This window comes from Populus alba, chromosome 8 (assembly GCF_005239225.2).
Source record: "Populus alba chromosome 8, ASM523922v2, whole genome shotgun sequence".
Lineage (NCBI taxonomy): Eukaryota > Viridiplantae > Streptophyta > Magnoliopsida > Malpighiales > Salicaceae > Populus > Populus alba.
The window spans coordinates 7,269,965-7,289,145 of NC_133291.1; the positions used below are offsets into that span (position 1 = coordinate 7,269,965).

At 36.3% G+C, this 19,181-nt stretch overlaps 2 protein-coding genes and 1 pseudogene across 3 annotated transcripts; 1 reads left to right on the forward strand and 2 right to left on the reverse strand.

Moving 5' to 3' along the window:
• The first annotated feature begins 659 nt into the window (after positions 1 to 659).
• On the forward strand, positions 660 to 4,475 carry LOC118040018 (protein NSP-INTERACTING KINASE 2). Its single transcript, XM_035046887.2, has 11 exons — positions 660 to 1,119; positions 1,224 to 1,353; positions 1,488 to 1,559; positions 1,645 to 1,788; positions 1,920 to 1,991; positions 2,092 to 2,151; positions 2,248 to 2,339; positions 2,623 to 2,772; positions 2,886 to 3,227; positions 3,371 to 3,750; positions 3,840 to 4,475. The coding sequence occupies exons 1-11, from the start codon at positions 1,014 to 1,016 to the stop codon at positions 4,158 to 4,160; spliced, it is 1,869 nt and encodes a 622-aa protein (XP_034902778.1). The 5' UTR covers positions 660 to 1,013; the 3' UTR covers positions 4,161 to 4,475.
• Positions 4,476 to 5,003: 528 nt separating this feature from the next.
• Positions 5,004 to 7,625, reverse strand: LOC118040019 (F-box/FBD/LRR-repeat protein At1g13570-like; annotated as a pseudogene).
• Positions 7,626 to 7,827: 202 nt separating this feature from the next.
• LOC118040017 (inorganic pyrophosphatase TTM2) lies at positions 7,828 to 16,541 on the reverse strand. 2 transcript variants are annotated; one of them, XM_035046885.2, is made up of 12 exons: positions 16,297 to 16,537; positions 14,872 to 15,234; positions 12,726 to 12,840; positions 11,822 to 12,017; positions 11,623 to 11,736; positions 11,255 to 11,428; positions 10,562 to 10,756; positions 9,584 to 9,706; positions 9,394 to 9,515; positions 9,125 to 9,248; positions 8,679 to 8,951; positions 7,828 to 8,312 (listed from the first exon to the last, which is right to left on the reverse strand). In XM_035046885.2, exons 2-12 carry the CDS (start codon positions 15,206 to 15,208, stop codon positions 8,106 to 8,108), a joined length of 1,980 nt encoding a protein of 659 aa, XP_034902776.1. In that variant the 5' UTR covers positions 15,209 to 15,234; positions 16,297 to 16,537; the 3' UTR covers positions 7,828 to 8,105. The 2 variants fall into 2 exon arrangements, with proteins under 2 accessions (XP_034902776.1, XP_034902777.1); XM_035046886.2 differs by lacking the exons at positions 7,828 to 8,312; positions 8,679 to 8,951 and having other exon boundaries at positions 9,193 to 9,300; positions 16,297 to 16,541.
• Positions 16,542 to 19,181: the final 2,640 nt, after the last annotated feature.

Consider the following 19,181-nt stretch of genomic DNA (forward strand, 5'->3'; position numbering starts at 1 on the left):
ATAATTTGTAGAAAGAAAGAGAGGGGCAGCCTTTACCTTATAAAGCTGGCTGCTTTTGGGATAGTTTACTGGGACTGTCTGTTGACTGTGGAGACAATGGAATTGTTTTGGAATCAATAAAGCAAAACCCAAATGGGGTATGAGGGAAATTCATAGGAGAATAAAAAATGAAAGAAAATAATAGCAAATGGGAGAAATAATTCACACAGCAAAGATCTTACGAGGGGCAAATCACTACATCACGAATCTCCAAGTTTAATTCCCTCGAGATTGTCATTTTTTCTCTTACAATAATTAAAGCTAAAGTAAGAGAAGAAGAAAGGAATTTTGAGACGTAATTTTTTTAAGAAAATGGCCAAGTGCTTCAGGGAATGTTGGATTCCCACAGGCCACAGTAGAAGCGTAGCAAACCAAAGCAAATCCCAACACTTGTCCACTCTCATTGTCATCGTCTCTTTTTACCTTGACCCACAGTGATTATCGTTAAAATGCTCTTAATTATATGATGTACAATGCTCTACAGTCAATACTTCACTTGCTTTTTCCACCTTTTTTCTCTCCCTAATCTTGGAATAGAATACAGAAATTCTACAACAGTACTTTTTCTATGCACTAATGCATGATTGAAAGAGGAATTCTTCTTTATCAATCATCTTTTGATATTATCTAGATTTGGTTATTGTAGCTTATTGCTTTATATATTCTTTTCTTACAACTTTGCGTAGCCAGTGGCAGGCATGTTACTTCTCTTTCAGATTTTAGTGTCCCTATCAAAACCTCTGGTTTTCTTGACTCCTGGCCTCTTTGACATAAGGTGCGAGCAATTGCAATTATAGATGAGCAAGAGCAGTTGTAGTACTGCCTGGTTCTTGGTGTAATACCGAGACAAAACAAAGCCCACATCAGCACTGTTTTTATTGAATCTTTCATTTTTTTCACACCATTCCTAACCCCTTACCTCAGCAGAAACTGGTTTTGGCAACTATACCATCTGGTTTTATACCTTTGTTTCAATGGAGGCAGGCAAAAAGAATGCTCTTTTCTGTTGTGTGGCTTCGTTAATCTGCTTATGGACTACTGCTTATGGAGAGCTAACAGCTGCAGGTGTTAACTATGAAGGTAACTGGAGTTTTACTCAGCTACGGAGAATCCTATTTGTCTTTCTAAATCTTTTGAGAAGTTAAGAGCTTGAAGTCATATTTACCTTTTCTTTTTCCTCTCAGTGGAGGCTTTGATGGGCTTTAAGAACTCATTGCACGATCCTCATAATATTCTTAACTGGGATGAGCATGCTGTGGATCCATGCAGTTGGGCCATGGTCACTTGTTCTCCTGATAATTTTGTCACTAGCCTGTAAGTAGCACTAATTACTAAACTAACCAAAACTTAGCTGAATAGAGAAGCAAATACATCGAAAGAACCCATGATTAATGAAAGTTCAAGTAAGAAAGAGCATTTGAAGTGGTTAATTTTTTTTTTTTTGGCAGAGGAGCTCCAAGCCAACGTTTATCTGGCACTCTTTCACCATATATTGGAAACTTAACGAATCTCCAGTCTCTGTGAGTATTCAATCAATTAATATTCCAGAAAATATGATTTTTATATTTACTTTTGTATTTCTTTTCACAATATGGTGTTTTGCAGGCTTCTACAGGATAACAATATTTCAGGACATATACCCTCTGAGCTTGGAAGGCTCCCAAAGCTTAAAACAATTGATCTTTCCAGTAACAACTTCAGCGGCCAAATTCCTAGTGCTCTATCCAATCTTGATAACCTCCAATACCTGTAAGCACAAAGTGTATACATGCACTTTTTTCCTTTTTTCATAACAATTTTAGAAATTAGGAGGTGATCATTAATTTTAAAAGTTTCTTAAGAGTCTGAAAACTGACAGAGGGTTTTTGAGTTTGGATCAGGAGGCTGAACAATAACAGTCTTGATGGAGCAATTCCCGCCTCTTTGGTTAACATGACTCAACTTACCTTTCTGTAATTCTCTTCAAAACCTTATCCTTCTGCTATTGCAGTATGTCATTTTTCCTTGGTAAAAGATCTATATGATTTGTTTGAATTTTGTTTAATGTCCCAGGGACTTGTCTTACAATGATTTGAGCACTCCTGTACCACCTGTTCATGCTAAAACATTCAAGTAAGTCAATCCTAAAACCTATCTGTCCTTCTATATTTCTCTTTCCCTTGATCAGAGCAGCAAGCAAAATAATTGACGTTGCTTTTATTGACACAGCATTGTAGGAAATCCTCTGATATGTGGAACTGAGCAAGGCTGTGCTGGAACCACACCAGTTCCACAATCTGTGGCCCTGAATAATTCACAAAGTAATTGTCTTTCCCGCCTGTTACAAAGTTACCTACTTAATTTCAAGTTTTAACTTCTTCTGCTCTAAAAGTTGCTGTTGTTGCGCTTCCCTTTTGCTCTCTTTTAATTTGCAATTATTTTGCTTTTGACTATAATTTGAAGATCATGATTGTTTTATCCTTTCTAGGCCATCAAATGCTTTTTGAGATTGTTTTACTTTCATTATGCGTTTCGAATTTCAAATCTTAAATCCTATATTACCCCCTTTAAATTATGCTCAAATGTCTTTCTTTGTTTCCTAAGATTCCCAGCCTTCTGGAAATAACAAGAGCCACAAAATTGCCCTGGCCTTTGGTTCAAGCCTAGGTTGCATCTGCCTGTTGGTTCTTGGATTTGGCTTCATTCTTTGGTGGAGACAAAGACACAACCAGCAAATATTCTTTGATGTTAATGGTTAGTATGGCATAAATAGACTTGAAAAATATAAAGCTGTTGACAGCATCGGGTGGTTGATAGCAACGGACATGTCAATAGTTCTAACATTTTTATCTTTTCAAAAACATCAGAAAAACATAATGAAGAACTCAACCTCGGAAACTTGAGGAGCTTTCAATTCAAAGAACTTCAGGTTGCTACAAACAACTTCAGCAGCAAGAACTTGATAGGAAAAGGTGGCTTTGGGAACGTCTACAAGGGGTATCTCCAAGATGGAACTGTTGTAGCAGTGAAGAGGCTCAAAGATGGAAATGCCATAGGTGGCGAGATCCAATTCCAGACTGAAGTTGAGATGATCAGCCTAGCAGTGCATCGAAATCTACTTCGTCTCTATGGATTTTGCATGACAACGACAGAAAGGCTATTGGTTTACCCGTACATGTCTAATGGGAGTGTTGCTACTCGTCTCAAGGGTAATGCATCCATCAAGATAGCTAACTCTATTCTGATATACCTCTTATTTCCAGACAGGATGCCTAGAACCTGCGAGTCATAACATATGATTGACCATTCTTTGATCAAGATATGAAAATTGTGCCTTTCGTTTCTCTTGCAGCCAAACCAGCCCTGGATTGGGGCACGAGGAAGAGAATTGCCTTAGGAGCAGCAAGGGGTTTATTATACTTGCATGAACAATGCGATCCCAAGATAATTCACAGGGATGTGAAGGCTGCAAATATATTACTTGATGATTATTGCGAGGCTGTTGTAGGAGATTTTGGATTGGCAAAGCTGTTGGATCACCGGGACTCACATGTGACAACTGCTGTGAGGGGCACTGTGGGGCACATAGCCCCTGAGTATCTATCAACAGGCCAGTCCTCTGAGAAAACAGATGTTTTTGGATTTGGAATACTTCTGCTAGAATTAATATCTGGCTTAAGAGCTCTGGAATTCGGGAAGTCAACGAACCAGAAAGGAGCTTTGCTTGACTGGGTAAGCTAAACAAACACGCCTTCAGATACTTTTCAGGCTAATCCAAGTCCCATTTCTGGACATGTCTGAATATATGATCTTAATTACAGGTGAAGAAGATTCATCAGGAAAAGAAGCTGGAATTGTTAGTTGACAAGGATCTGAAAAACAGCTACGACCGAATTGAGCTTGAAGAGATAGTTCAAGTAGCTCTGTTATGTACCCAGTACCTTCCAAGTCATAGACCTAAAATGTCAGAAGTGGTTCGGATGTTAGAAGGAGACGGGCTCGCTGAAAAGTGGGAAGCTTCTCAGAGAGCTGAAGAATCTAGATCAAGAGCCAACGACTTCTCCTCTTCGGAAAGATATTCTGATCTGACTGATGACTCCTCGCTGCTTGTCCAGGCAATGGAGCTCTCTGGACCAAGGTGACATGATTTTCAAACAGAAAGCATTTATGAACTTTCAAAAGGATGTGATACAGCGTATGAAAACATGCTTGTTGTATATTAGCCACATATTGGAGCTCTAAAGCTGTCTCTCAATTTCTAGCTGTACAGAACCGGGATCCGAAAAAATGACATAGTTGAGTGTTAATGTCTTTTTCTGCTTGTTGGTCGAGTGAAGAATTTTTTTGGAGATGTTCTGCTGGGGTTTATTGTAATGATAACAATCAAATAAAGTTTGTTCCTCCTGAACTAAATATTTTATCCTTTCGAGCCCTGAAGAAAGATTTATCTTGGTCAATACATGAGCATTATGATTGCTCCTGAAAGTTGATAGTTTCTGGGGACACAAATTCATGGTCAAACGGGTGGCTAGAAAGACTGTCTTGCAGGGTGATCTTTCATCAAATGGTAGAAGGGGCCACCCTTGACCCTCCCTCTTCAGCTACAGGAAATTTCATGGCAACAGAAATTCAAAGATGCGGACTACCAATGATGGCCATCAATTGATTTATAAGAACTCAAGTGATGTCGAGGATCAGAGAATAAACATCTGAATGATAAATAACAAGGGTGCAGCGGATCGGAGAATAATCGGAGTTTTCTGAGTGGAAAATAATAGGTTTGCAGGGTACTAATACCATGCAAAGCATGTTCCTAAAACATTTAAGAAACCCCAGAAAGAACAGGAGTCAGTTTCTATAACTTACTTCATAAAAATGAAAGATCAGTACATAGAATTGTATCGTTCTTTGTTCTGCTTTGAGCTAGAGAAGTCAATATTATTATGCAGCACCCCTGAAGGGAAGAGATACAAGATCTGACAAGATTTTGTGCACGAAGTCAATATTATGTACTTCATTGATGTTATAATATCACAAACATCCACAAGAAAAGAGGCTTTTCGTGAAGTACACGGTGTTTCATCTTTGGGTAAATGTAATTTCAGCTTCAGCAGAAGCTCTTCGAAACCTGACCAACTGAACCAGCATATTCAATATCCCATCCATGACATATACACAAGGTGTGATACACAATGTCTCTAGCACCGGGGAATTCGCAACTTTAAGTTGTTTAAAAGTACAATCTTCGGGGCACTTTTCTGCCCAAAATCCCAAATCCGGAACTTCCACAGCAGCCACTGTGGTTGATGAGCCCTACAAAAAAACCATAGACAAAAAGGTTTGCACCAATCTTGAGTAAATTAATGTACAAAGCAATGCACAAGTGAAATATAGTTCCACCAAAAATCACAAAATAAGATGCCAACATGTGCATCACAACTTACTGAGATACGAAATTCCTTCAAGTTAGGAGAGTTTGTAATCAAGCAAAGAACAACACGAATCTCTTTTGTATCTTCAAAACTAACTTGATACAATTCAATTATTTTTAGGCGGCTGTAAGTAATTGCAAGTGTTCCTGGATAATCACCTATGCTCAAATACTATCACCAACAAAGCAGAATTAAATTAAGAGAGAGAGAAAAAAAAGACAAACTAAATTGCCACTTTATGGACCAAATATAAATTCGACAAGGTATTACATTTGCGAAGTAGATGTGCACAACAAGTCTCTCAAGAAGAGGCACACCGCCTAGAAACTTGATAAAATTGCAGCTCGAACTTGGCTCAAAGTATTCAGCAATATCATCATTCATATACATAGAAACAGACATGACAACTAAAAGTATTTTCAAGACAAATATCTGTAAATTCACCTTCCAAGCACAGGCACTTGAGATTTGGAGCACAGATATTACGAGCTAAGCTATCAAAATATGACAACGCAAGACTTTCAAGAAGCGGGCAACTGGAAATCAGACTTTCAATTACCTCAGGAGCAACCAAAACTTGATGAAGACTAAGGCTCCTCAAACACAAGAATCCTTTAAAAGCAGGAGGTGGATCAAATTTACAACGAAAAAGCTCCAAACGGATTAACTTTTACAATTGAAAAGACATGATGGTACCCTAAACCACTCGCCTTCTCCTAATTCAAGTACCAACTCTTTAATATCACTCCTTGAAAGGAAAAGTATCCACTGATCAATATCCGGGAAGCATTGCAAATACGAAGTAGAAAGCTGGAACTTGTGAACAGGTCCTTGGTGAAGAAAGAGTGCATGAGTGATGAATTTTACCATGCGGTTCTCAACCACAGGTCTATCTATCACTGTACATCCTAACACATTTGTCTTAGAGAACAAGGTAAGAGTAGTCCATCGGTACCTCCATTTGCTTGACAAGACGATTGTTCTCACAGCATCTCGTACTGGTAATCGAGTGAGAATTCTTTCTATAATGCTCTGAGGCCGATCACTTATCGAATCCATCTCCCATTGGCAACCTCTCAGCTTAAAGAAACAAACCAAAACAACGGAAACCCAACTCTTATAGTCAATCAAATGCAACAACCAAACAATAAAAAATAAAAAAATGAAAGAAAGTTATGATATTTCCGTCAAAATTTGACGAAATCTATAAAGAAATGATAACGATTCAAGATTGAGACTTTCATCACCTGGTACTTAACAGAAAGAAACCCAGTTTACTGAGCCTACAAACGGACTGTTATGACTTAAAGTCCAAGATTTGACAACTGGCTCAAGTAATCACTACCGTCAACAATAGATCTCAATTACAAAATTGAGCTAAACAAATTCGTGATACAAGTGTTACAGCCGGAATAAGAGATACAAAATAATACATGCACAAAATTCCCGGTCAGTGACAGGCAAAAAGGAGCACAAATAAGAGCAGAAAAGTACCTAGATAGATCAGAAATACAAGTACTGAAGTAGGAATTGGTCGGGACTTCGAGAGCAACATGTTTCGATTTTTCTTTGTTGTCGTCCCGTCTTTGCTGTTGTTGCTCCTGACATGTCATTTTTTAACCTCTCGTTTTTTATTTCAGCGGCACACAGCACGTGTAACGTGCCTTGCGTTTTTGGGCGTGAGGTTTCACAACGACACACCATTTTCTCTTCGAGAGGAAGCTAATTTGGTTGACATGACGTTTAGTTCGCAAGTCTATCTTTCCTGGTGAAGTTAAAGATCCATTTTTAATGAAAGCTCACAGCAAGTTTCTGTCTTAGAGATGAAGAGAGTAAACTCTAGTATTGGTGTAAATGGACTGGAACTAGGGATTTAATCATCAAGAGTTTATTTTTGTAGAAGAACAATAAAATTTCAAAGTAACTTCCACCCATTTTGAAAATCCAAATGCTTGGTGAAACAGTTGCCACGGTGCCATGGATCATCATGGCTGGTTCGAGGTAACGGCCCTTGCGGAGTTTTAATCATGCGATCACCGGAAAAATAATTTTTGTCCACAGAGAGCTTCTTGTGGGTTGATGTCCCCGGAATACATACAGGCCTCGGTTTGGCAAAGGTAAAGCCTCCAAAATATTCAGATCAGGCTCCCTTCATAAGAACACAAGGATAAAGGTATTCATTGAAGAATTTTGGGGAGATGGGAAGCTCCTCGGCATGCGTTTAAAACAGTATTTTTCACAATTTTAATTTTTAGATTTTTTAATATATTAATATTAAAAATATTTTTTTAAATAAAAAATACTATTATACTATATATTTCTAAACAAAAACATTTTAAAAATAAAATATTATCACACTCCCGAGTACCGCGTAACAAAACCAGACAAAGGTTAAATACCTTATTGCTATTAATTTCCTATTTCAGAATATGATAAAAGAGTTGCCGACATGACATCAAATACAAAATTCTGATAACCCGTCTTCTACAGACTACCAGAGAAACTGAAGGCTTCTAACTCCAAACATAATAAACTGGATGATTGATATCTGGTTTTCCCGACCAAGAGGAGGCCTATGCGGAAGACTTCTACGAATAATATCGAAAGAAAAGAAAGATATCTGGAGCAGGAAACAAAAATGTGAATCTACTAGAGTCAATTCCGGGCTCGAATAAACCAACATAGTCCGACACAACCAATCGCCAATGCTGCAATAAGGGGAGCTTGGCCATCACGGACAGCCAAGCTATTCCTGTTTTTTCTTACTCCCTGAAACCTCTCTCCCAAGCTATCACGAAGAAGATTGCTCAATGTATCCAACTGACACGTGACTTGACGCTGTGCCCGGGCAATTCCTGATATCTGTCAATATAGAGCAATCAATGAGAAGGATTGGAAGCGACTTCCACCAACTGGATAGCATTGACATGTTCTAAACACATAGTTAACAGTACAACTCAATATCCAGATTCATTCTATGCAAACATCCTATCTTACTATACTAGTGACATCCCTGTAAGTCGATTAAATTATTTTTTCCTACTTTTGTGAAGAGCTTCTGAAAAACTTTCAACACCCTATCAGTACAAGCGTATTTTAGAATCAAAGCAGTCAGCCTCTTAATTCAAATCATTGACTAAAGGAACCCTGTCAGGTGTCTGGTATTGACCTATAAGCATAAGTAGAGAAAAGATTTATGAGATGGTTTAAAGGGACCAGCCATGGTACCTCCTCCATTAAAGGTGACTCCTTAGCCAACAGAGATGAAGATGAGGAATTGGACATTCTGGATCCAGTCAAGGAACCATTGCCTAAACCAGATACGAAGTAAGAAGTTGGAGCAGAACCATTGTGCACTTCAGCTTGGAGAGCCATATTTTGTTGGCTAGGAGAGTTCTTATTGATGATTAACTTGGAATTTAACTCTTCAATACAGGTTGTGAACTCATCCATTCTATCATGTAGTGAAGAAATCTGTTCTGAAAGTTGAGTCATGGCTCCCTACACAAGAATGTATGTAGCAAGAGAGAAAATGAATAAAATAATACAAGAAGACTTCAGTTATACCGCTTCATAATATAACTATAAAAACAAGATAACATCTATAAAGACTTGAATTCAACAACTATATGCTGGCAAATGAAGCATAACAACTGAGAAGCTAAAAGGAGCACCTGATTGGCCAGCGCAGCTGGTGACTCTAGATTTCTGTCATCAAACCTATTAGAGGTTGCAGCAGGCCCAGTAAGCTTAGATAAGTTCTTGTCCCTTTGAGAGGAATATGAGTGTGACATACCGCTGTTTGATTTAAAATATGATCAGTGCATATAAGCTGCCATTTCAAATAATACTACAACACATTAAGGACATAAAGGGATATTAGCAACGTGACAAAATAGTGTCAGATGCAGAGAATCATAACAGAGTTGAATTGGTAATGAACCTTTTGCCATTCTTAAATCTCCTGGCAACCCTATCAGCAGAGGCTTGCAAAAGTGCTTCTTTGGGGCTTGAAACCAGATCCTCATCTAAGCTGAGCTTTGTCTTCAAGTCATCTGGCAAGGCCTGCAGAATGATCAGATCAGGACTGCTTTTGCAGGAGAAGTAATCACAAGTGTTGGATATTCCCATACCATGACCTCATTTACAAGCCTTTCTAGTTGAATCTGTTCTATATAGGTACGTGGAGTGTATGAGCCTTCCAAACCTAGCTGCTCTGCAATGTATTTTACAACCAAGCGATCTCTTCCTTGCACCTACAATCAACACAATGAGTTTTTTATAGCTCACATAACTGACTAACAATGAGACTATAAAGAGGACAAAAGATTAACAACATTTGTTTCAATCACTACAATAAAACACTAAACCATCGCACTTACATAAATCCAGTATTTCTAATTCTTCGTCAATACATAGAGGTTGATGACAATAACTGTCGTTGGGATTGGATAACATGGGCCTTGTCCAAGAACAAAATATAAAGCTCAATAAAGAGTACATGTTTGGAGTAGAATGAAACCATTTGAAACTAGCAAAAAAAAAAACCTTGACAAGAAAAGGAAAATACTGAGGCAATAATACCTAAAACTTGACAAGAAAAGAAAAATGCTGAGCCAATATTATCCGAAGATCAAAGTATTTAGCACAATCAGTAAGCATCAACTACATTTGAGGAATTTAAATAATTTATTATTTAAATCTTGTAGATTTTAGTGCAATTTTACATTAACTTCGTGTTTCTAAAACTGACAATATAACCATTGATTTTCATGAGAGACCATAACTCTAAACCTCGCACTCCTTCCTTGCTGAAAGATGCTCAATAATGGCTACCATATTAGTTCTAAAAGAATGCAACAAAGTTTAACTGCTTAAAAACACGTGGTTGAAAACAAATTATCATAGGAAGTCTCTCTATATAAACTATGAAAGTTTTTCAATGGTATTGTGAGAAAATTCTGGAAGTACAATAAACTTTGACTGCAGCTGAGAGAGATGCCATTTAACTATTTAATTACTTGTGCTTTCAGCCTCTACATACTTTAAATTTACATGGAGGCACTAGCTAACCTACTAAACAGATGGAAAGTATGAAATTAAATAAATACCTGAACATATTGACGATTTAGTTGTCCTAGCCAATCAATTTTCACACACACCCTATCATCAGAGAATGAATGGCTACTTCTTTGAAGGATAGCAGCTATTGTGTATCCCAAGGCCATCAGCCCACTGAGGAGTTTAACAGTGACTTCAAAAGTGATCCTTGGTGATATGATAAATGGAGCATCTGCAACCCATTCCTGAAGATGAATTATCATTAATTAACCAGATAACAATTGCAGATTTATTTTCATAATAAAACATCGATCAACAGACCCATATATCACCCAAACTGCCAAAATAACACCCAACATATTTTGTCCTACTAGGATTGCAACAAAATTTTTGAGAGGTAATGTGAGCCTTCAGGACATGCACATTTTTCTTCAGAAGTCGACTATAGCATGCTGTATACCTGATGCATATGCTGGACTAGGGGCAGAAAGACATGGTATACAAAAGACAAGCTAAAATTTAAGAGAGACCCAGAAACTCTTCAAGTAAGAAAAATAACAAATTCCAACAAGGGGAAATGGGGCAAGGCTGGCCACATTGTACTTCCCTGCTCAAAACATATCTAGGCATACCCCTCCTACATTCTTTGGCCACAAGTTTTTAATATTATGTTACCATTTAAAAATGCACATAGTTAATTTTGCAGAACATTAATTAGAAGGAAACTATGTTTCAGGACAAACCTCAAACATGAGATTGTATTTTCCATCTTTATTTCGCATCCTCAAATATGATTGGCATGATTCTTGATCTTCACCAGGTGGTAAAAGATATATGTCATAAATCTGCTCCATTGTCTCTTTATAATCTTCAGAGAGAACAGGCTTGATCTGGTCCACTGTTACCTTCCTTGCTGACTACAATAAAAACACATGCTCAGAAATCAAAGTTAAAAATACAGTCACTGGAACAACTACTGATTTGAACAATAGCAAGATAAGGAGAATCCACTTCTGTAAAGCATAAACTGCAGTAACCTGAACCAATGGTTGTGTGAGAATTGAAAAATAAAAAATAAATAAGAGTATATGAAAACAGAGTGAAAAATAACCTTTAATATATAAGTAGGACTTTGAAATCCAGAGAAGGGGTTGAACTTGTTTGTAATTTTTATATGGGCTGTTTTGAGATCTGGCTCAATAAAGGCCTTGTACATCGGATATACCTGCAAATAGAGAAGTGGGTACTTTAAAAATCAACATCATGATAAAGTAAAAGCATGTTCAGAGAGAAGAAAATAACACAATCACCGTTTCAGATATCTGCTGGATTATTTCCTCTGGTTCTTGGCCAGCTCGTTGGATGTCCCTTAAAACCCGTTTTACAAGATCAAAATGAACTCCCCCAGTTACAGATACTCGTAGGTCTAACAAAGGTCGCAACTTTTCACTCAGTGCATAGATTCCTTCAATAATCACTATACGAGAAGATGGTACTTCAAGTGTCCTGTCACAGTTACATACTTAAATTAGGTTAAAGTTGAAGGTCAAGGTTTCAGTGTTCCACAGCCTGCACATACAAAACCAAAGATATAAATTCAATTTTATTCTTTTCTAATACTTTTGGGGTCCTGCTTTTCCATGATTAGGAGAGCTTGCCCTTGCTATTCATGACTCTTAAACAGCACACTCCTGTTTCCTAGTGCATTATATTGATATATTGATAGTCACCAGCAGCAGTGCATGATCTTTCCCTTGTTGTTTCATCAATGGTATACTTTTGCTGGGAGTTCCACCAATGAGTATTGCTCGAGTTTTTTTAATCCCCCCTTTTTTATTTTTACACAGTGAAAAGGGGTTTTCAAAATTGAGTTTGTGCTTTGCCCTTTCTAATGATTTCAAATGGTTCTTGGTATTTGTTTCAGTTTCAAGTTGGATTTAATATGAAATGCGTCCAAGCGCAAGTGCTAATTTTGGGGTATAGCAAGATATAGTAAGGCCAGATTTCGACCACTTCCAGCCATGAGGATGGAGGACGAGAATCGGGGATATTTAGTTATAGATTTAGGAGGATGAAGAAGAGTTGTTTGATGAGGATGATTCCAAGCAAGGATGATTAAAAATTGGTCAAGGAGAATACGGAGTGTATTGTACAAAAGAATAATGCAAAAGATACTGGAAAGTATGATAATTAAAAAATGGAGCAAAGCTCAACCTGTATCCTGTTCGGGTGCTCGACTTGAAATCATAGATTGGAACCTCAACTGGTTTCCCATCCTTTAAGTCAAGAACATTCTTGAGCAACATGTCATAATCCGTCAAGCGCGGGTCTGTTGCAAAACAGCATTAGAAACAATAGCATACAAATGCATGATTTATCTCAACTTCAAAACAATCAAACTACTGCAAACAATGGCTCGCAATTTTGGAATGTGGACTTACATCTTATTCTATCATTTCAGCTTTGCACAAAACAAGAAGCAAATATGAACTGCAGTTTTAGTTTTAGTTAAATTTATAGCTATACATTTTAGTCTGTTCACAGGCATGTCTGCATTCTTTTACAATTGTATCATGCTGCAAGGAACTCGTTCATGCATTTGAATGCCAACAAGAAGGCAGAAAATGAGTGTAACTTAGAAAGACAAGACAACCAAGACAACCAAATCAGTGAGGGCTGAAGATTGCTATGGCCAAATTTATGCAGAGTTTTGTTCACTCAATTCAACCTATGAAATAAAATCTCAGTACATGCTTTGAAAAAAGATGCAGAAGTTAAGCTCCCAGTTATCTAACATAGTGGTGCTAATAATATTCATGTCTTCTTCAGATATCAACTAGAGTTCAAAACATGCTCTGCAACAACCTAAGATAAGCAGTGAACCATCATCTCTCCTCTACGATCCACATCTACTCTCACCCCATAACACTAGAGAAATGCTTTTCATAACAGTAATAGCATTTTTCAAGGAGCTCTCCACAATCCAGTTCGTATCAGGTTACTTAACATCCACATCTCATCACTACATGTCTACACTTAATAAGTAACATCAGCAGCCAAATCTCAAGGCCACCTTCAGTATATTCTAGGGTGACATGACATTCATGGTTTTGAGAATGTAAAGGCATTTGAGCAGCAAGACACAATTTGAAACTGCAGCTAAGATTCATGGAACTGCAGAACAGAATTAAAGATGTCAATGGCTAATGATTTAGCCGTACAAAGAGCTTAAAAAAAATGTGCACGGGCACTGAAACACTGCATAAAAACCCATCACATTTTAGTACAATTGATATATACCATTTCCATAAACCAAAAGAACGTTCTAAAACAAAACAAGTTGTGAATTATCACAAGTTCAGGAGCAAGGCCATGAAGGAAAGTGATTGGCAATTGCAAATGTCAACGAACTTGCAAAAGTAGAAAAAATCAAGAAAAAGAGCATTCTACAACTCTAAAGTCCTTGAAATATCCACTAGTCCATTGACCTTTTAAAAACCAGTAGACATAAAACGTCTCTGTTTTACCCACTAAGCATTATAGATGTTGGAGAAAATCCTGATGGAATCCAATAGAGCCAAAGCTAAGGAGTTGAGTTAGAAGTATGAAGGACTCTATATCATAGACAGGTCCTCAAGAAGGGTAATGTGATGTTACCACAGAGAAGACAAGGAGACAATATGATAAAGAAACAATAAGAAAGGAGCAGAGCTCAAATTTCAAAGGAGAAAGGGAATGCAAGTTCCAAGAAAGCTTCAACTAATTAGCATCACCAACTAAATTTGTCACTATAATGTCCACAAAGACAGGATGAAATGTCGTTCCTCTTTGTAATCTGATCATTTTATGATATAAAAACATATCCAACAAAGCAAGCCCTTCACTCAAACTAACATTAAGTGAGCAAAACTACAAGGGAAATAACAATGAGTTGGCTTTTGTGTTCAATATAATCTTGAAGAAAGCATAATTGTCAGGACTTCCGCACTGGCAAGACTGAGATCACTACAATACAGTCAAAATTGGTTTCTTGAAACACTTCTATATTGTTACAAATAATGTTTAGCACCAGTAAAAAGTACACATCCATATCAAATTATAGTAGCATTTTGCATATAGATTTTTTTTTTTTTATCATCTGCAATGTATAATTGCTATGATCAGAGGAAAAAATAGTAGAATTCATTCAAATAAATGCAATGTAGCTCTTTCCAACAATATTAACAATGGTGGTTGAATAAAAATATTGCAAATGATTTTCAAAAAATTGGAGTCCCATCTTCTGTGTCATTTACTAAAGACAAACTGCTCAAAAGACTAAGAGTTCCAAAGGAAAGACATGTGCAAAAACCAAAATTACCGTCAAAATTGCCATCAACAATTCGGCTTGAATCATTGTAGTTGTCCATTGATATGATGGCAACACTTGGCATGAAGTTGAGAATTTTTTCAGTGAAAATGGTTTTCCCAGCTCCTGAAGGGCCTGCTATACCTACCAGTATCATTCCATCATTATTTTGTGCTAACAATTGGCAGGCACGGATAACAATAAAGAATCCTTTCTCAAATGACAAAGGATTTTGGATTGGGACTATCTCAAAGCGACCACAGTCCTTTTTCTTAGTTAATCTGACTTGATCTTTCAAGAGTCCCTGCTGTTTTGGGTGTGATTCAGCACCAGAAGTATCTTTAGCCATTGAAAGGAATATGTTGGTTCAAATCACTGCAAGTAAGACAAATTACAGTATAAGAACCACAGAAAAAATGTATGCATTGTAAAAAAAAAAGAGCTTTTCCACACAAAACTAAATGCGCTTAGCAGAAGGGCAAGCCCCCAAGACATCGCAGTAAATAAAAGATGTTAATTCAAAAGGGTAAAGATCATCTTCTCATACAAATTGGTTGCTCATGAAGTGTTCAAAAGAATAATTATAAGTATAGAGCACCCCTACTTTAACCTATAGGACTTAGCTATCGGAGTTAAGAACTAATTCAGACCTCCAGCATAGGAGGCTCAATTCTGAACCTCTAGTTCTACAATATTATTCGCCCATCTTCCTTCATATATGATGTGGAAATGACAGTTCCGCTGGAAAAATCCAAAAAAGAGCTACATGTCCATAATAACAAGTTACGAATGAATGAACAATGGAGCTACATTCGAATTTATTTAAACAAATGAAACATGGCAATTCAAATTCATTTCTCACTAGATAGCTAAAACAATTCATCATTAAACAATAAGTTCATGTCCTAATGCAAGTTGTAATTTGGCATCAGATAGCTATAACATTGTAATTTGGCATTACAATCACATATGATAAAACTACCGCGTTTAGCATTAACAAAAGAAAAGGTGCAAGAAAAAAGGTCCCTCCTATTCAAAATATTCAATAATGAAATTTGTCAGCAAACGATTTCTCAAGAATCACACCAAAATTTACTATTCTAAAGATCCCAACAAAACCAAAGCTAATAATACTAAAAACAAAATACGAGAATGTTGATCCAAAAACCAAAACAAAATCATTTGCAAAATCAATCACAAACAAAACAAAACAAAAAAAGCCCCCAGATAAGAAAAACAATACAAAAACAAATCCAGACAAGCCAAACACCACCAAACAGGGCTGAAACCTCAGCCCCAGCAATCTGTGCGGATCCAACATAACCCCATCCTAAAGCAACCGCCATATGAAGAGGCAAAATTTAATAAGAAAATGGAAAAAACAGCAAAACCCAGATTGCATAATCGATCAAAAAGAATCAAGAAGAGAGGACTAACCGAATGAGAGTGAGCTTTCCGGTCCTTTTTGGGAGGACGAGTGGTTTTGGGCAGCTTGCAGGGGGAGTTATGACGGTTTCTCTCTATAAATAGAGTGAAATAAAATGTTTTCCTTGATTTAAAAAAGAATAGATATTTCCAGGATTTTACTTTTTTTATTTTTTTAAATGAAAAAAAATAGGGAGGTTATAGTTCTAGAGAATCTGCTACTTCACTTCGAGAAAGACCCCCGAGGAGGAGAGAGAAATATCAGGGACGGTTTGGAAAAGATTTTGTATTATTATATTATATTTATATAGTTTATATTTGTAAAATGGTCCTCCAAGGTGCTAGTTGGTTCAGATTATAAAAAATATTTTATTATGTTCCGAGTCCACTGTGAAACCACGTCGTTAAATAAGCTCCGTTTGTCAAAAAAAAAAAAAAAAACTAAAATTCAATCCCAACAAGAAATGAGGAAAATCAATGTGTTGATGTGCTAATCTTAACATGATGGTGCATTTTGGATGGACATTATAACATCATGGGTCCACTACTTTGTACTATATTATATTATATAGTATTGAAAAAAATGTAGATAGTTTTCTAATTTCATCTGATTTGTTTCCCTCACAATCACCCACCTGTCAGTGTCTCGCCTCAACATTAATTTTCCGTACCGATGATTGTGCTATCAGCACTAGCTGGAGAAGCCCAAAGTGGTCCAAGATTCATGAATTAGGACTGTACAACGTTATCCTCCCACTATCATTAATTAATCTTTAGGTACATTTAGTCGTTGGCATGGCAGGAGGCTGCGATGCTTGCCCTTTTCCTCTCTCCCTGTTCCCTTCATCGCCGGGAATCAATTGGCCGTCGTATTTAGTATTGCATGCCTCTAGTCTTTTATTATTAATAATATTAATACATCCACGGAGATGTATATTGCATGCCTCTGGTCTTTTATTATTAATAATATGAATACATCCATGGAGATGTATATTGCATGCCTCTGGTCTTTTATTATTAATAATATAATATTAATACATCCACGGAGATGTTTATACTGCATGCCTCTAGTCTTTTATTATTAATAATATTAATACATCCATGAAGAGAAAAACAGAGAGAAAACGGTATAACTTATTTTCCATTCCAAAAAATCGCTTTCAAAATATTTATGAGGACACAGATTTTCAGGTGTGAATTCTCCTACCAAATGGAGTCCGTGGCGTTAAATTGCCCAAAAAAACAAAGTTGCCTCGATACAGGCTAGTAACGGCCTTTGCTTCTGATGTGATGTGCTTAAGCGACACGTAATGATTCCGGCTGACGTGGGAGTTGACTTTGGAGATTCAAGAAGAATCTTTGTCAACATGGCGTGATCTGAGGTCCATCCATCGTCGTTGATCCACAAATTCAAAGACTATTATTGGCCTCAACCTACCCTTTTGATGGCAACGTAAAGCCAGCTTTCGTGACTGGATAGAATCGAATCAGAGAGCATCTTGGACCCTTTCTATGAAGAATATGTAAAGGTGCCGCTCAAAACATTTTCCAAGAAAAATGCAGTAATTATTATTATTCCTTTCTGCTCATATACACTCGGTTTGGAAGTTTTAGGCTTTTAGCAAAGGAAATAAATCGAGTTCGGGGATCAGATAAATTAGTCTTTTTTTCTCTGACGGAGAAATTTTTTTGGCGTTATGCTGAGAAAGAAATTAAAAAATATATATATGTATATATATAGACATCAATCAAGAAAATAATACTGGGTCGAGGAAAATCTTGAATTTTTTTTTTGGCTACGTACGAAAATTCACATCCGCTCATTGCTGACATTAAAAGCTGACAACGCGCCTGCATTTGAGGACATTAACACTCAGTTTTATCGCATTGACTGCACTGCGTTGCAACTCAAATAAAAAAAACAGAACGTAAAAGAAAACATTTAGGTGGCAAGAAATTATTTGGTTTTTCTTAATAAATTTAATTTATTAAAATTAAATTATATAAAAATTATTTTAATATGATAAAGTCAACTTGATAGGTTCTAAAATAACTTGAATGAAAAATATAGTAAAACTTTTTTAGAAATCAGTATAGCATTTTTTTATAATATTAATACGGTAACATATTAGATTAACTTGAATTTTACAGTTTAACTTGTTAAATCTATGATCCGGTTATAAATTTTAATAAACTAAAGATTTTTTTAAAATTATTTTTTATTTAATTATATAAAAATAAAAATAAATATGTATTTGATATTGGGATAACTTGATTGAAAAACAAACTAAAACAATTTATTAAAAAAAAATAATATTAAATGATTAGATCAAACGAAAAGCAAAAAAAATCACTGTTTGTGTGACCGTGAAGGGATGAGTGGATACCCTATTATTCTTTTAGAGATATCAAGTAATGTGACATTTTAATTTTACCTATTTACAAACAAGTGTTTTAATTAATTACGTAATATTATTTAACTCCCCACGTTAATGATCAGTAAAATTAACAATTTGCTCGATTTTTTCCAGTATTCTAAGACCAACTTTCAGGACCGATACCAGATTTTCATTCCATTACGAATATTGTACAGGTTAAGAAATTCATGTAAATTTCACATTTCACAAGAACGCTAATTTTAAGTTTTCGAAAGACAACTGTGCAGATTAAAGAAAGATTGTTGAAAGGACATGTTGTCTTCTGGAGCCGAACACATGATTATTGTGAAAAAGGATTAAAAACCGAAGGACCGGAGTAAAATATTTCAATATATTGTAGTGTCGTGACCACCAGAACCTGTAAAAACTTGAAACTAAGAGGATTTGTTTTTTTTATGATTTCAGATTTAAATTATATGGTTGTTTATATAATAATTATTGGAGGTTTATATAGTCATT

Excerpts from the sequence above, each read along its gene's own strand:
- LOC118040017 (XM_035046885.2), bottom strand. The coding sequence starts at position 15,208 with ATGGCTAAAGATACTTCTGGTGCTGAATCACACCCAAAACAGCAGGGA. Across the intron at positions 11,429-11,622 it reads GTCCTACTTATATATTAAAG|TCAGCAAGGAAGGTAACAGT; the intron begins GTTATTTTTCAC and ends TTTTTATTGTAG. Across the intron at positions 9,249-9,393 it reads AGATTTAAGAATGGCAAAAG|CGGTATGTCACACTCATATT; the intron begins GTTCATTACCAA and ends TAAATCAAACAG.
- LOC118040018 (XM_035046887.2), top strand. The coding sequence starts at position 1,014 with ATGGAGGCAGGCAAAAAGAATGCTCTTTTCTGTTGTGTGGCTTCGTTA. Across the intron at positions 1,120-1,223 it reads TGCAGGTGTTAACTATGAAG|TGGAGGCTTTGATGGGCTTT; the intron begins GTAACTGGAGTT and ends TTTTCCTCTCAG. Across the intron at positions 1,354-1,487 it reads GATAATTTTGTCACTAGCCT|AGGAGCTCCAAGCCAACGTT; the intron begins GTAAGTAGCACT and ends TTTTTTTGGCAG.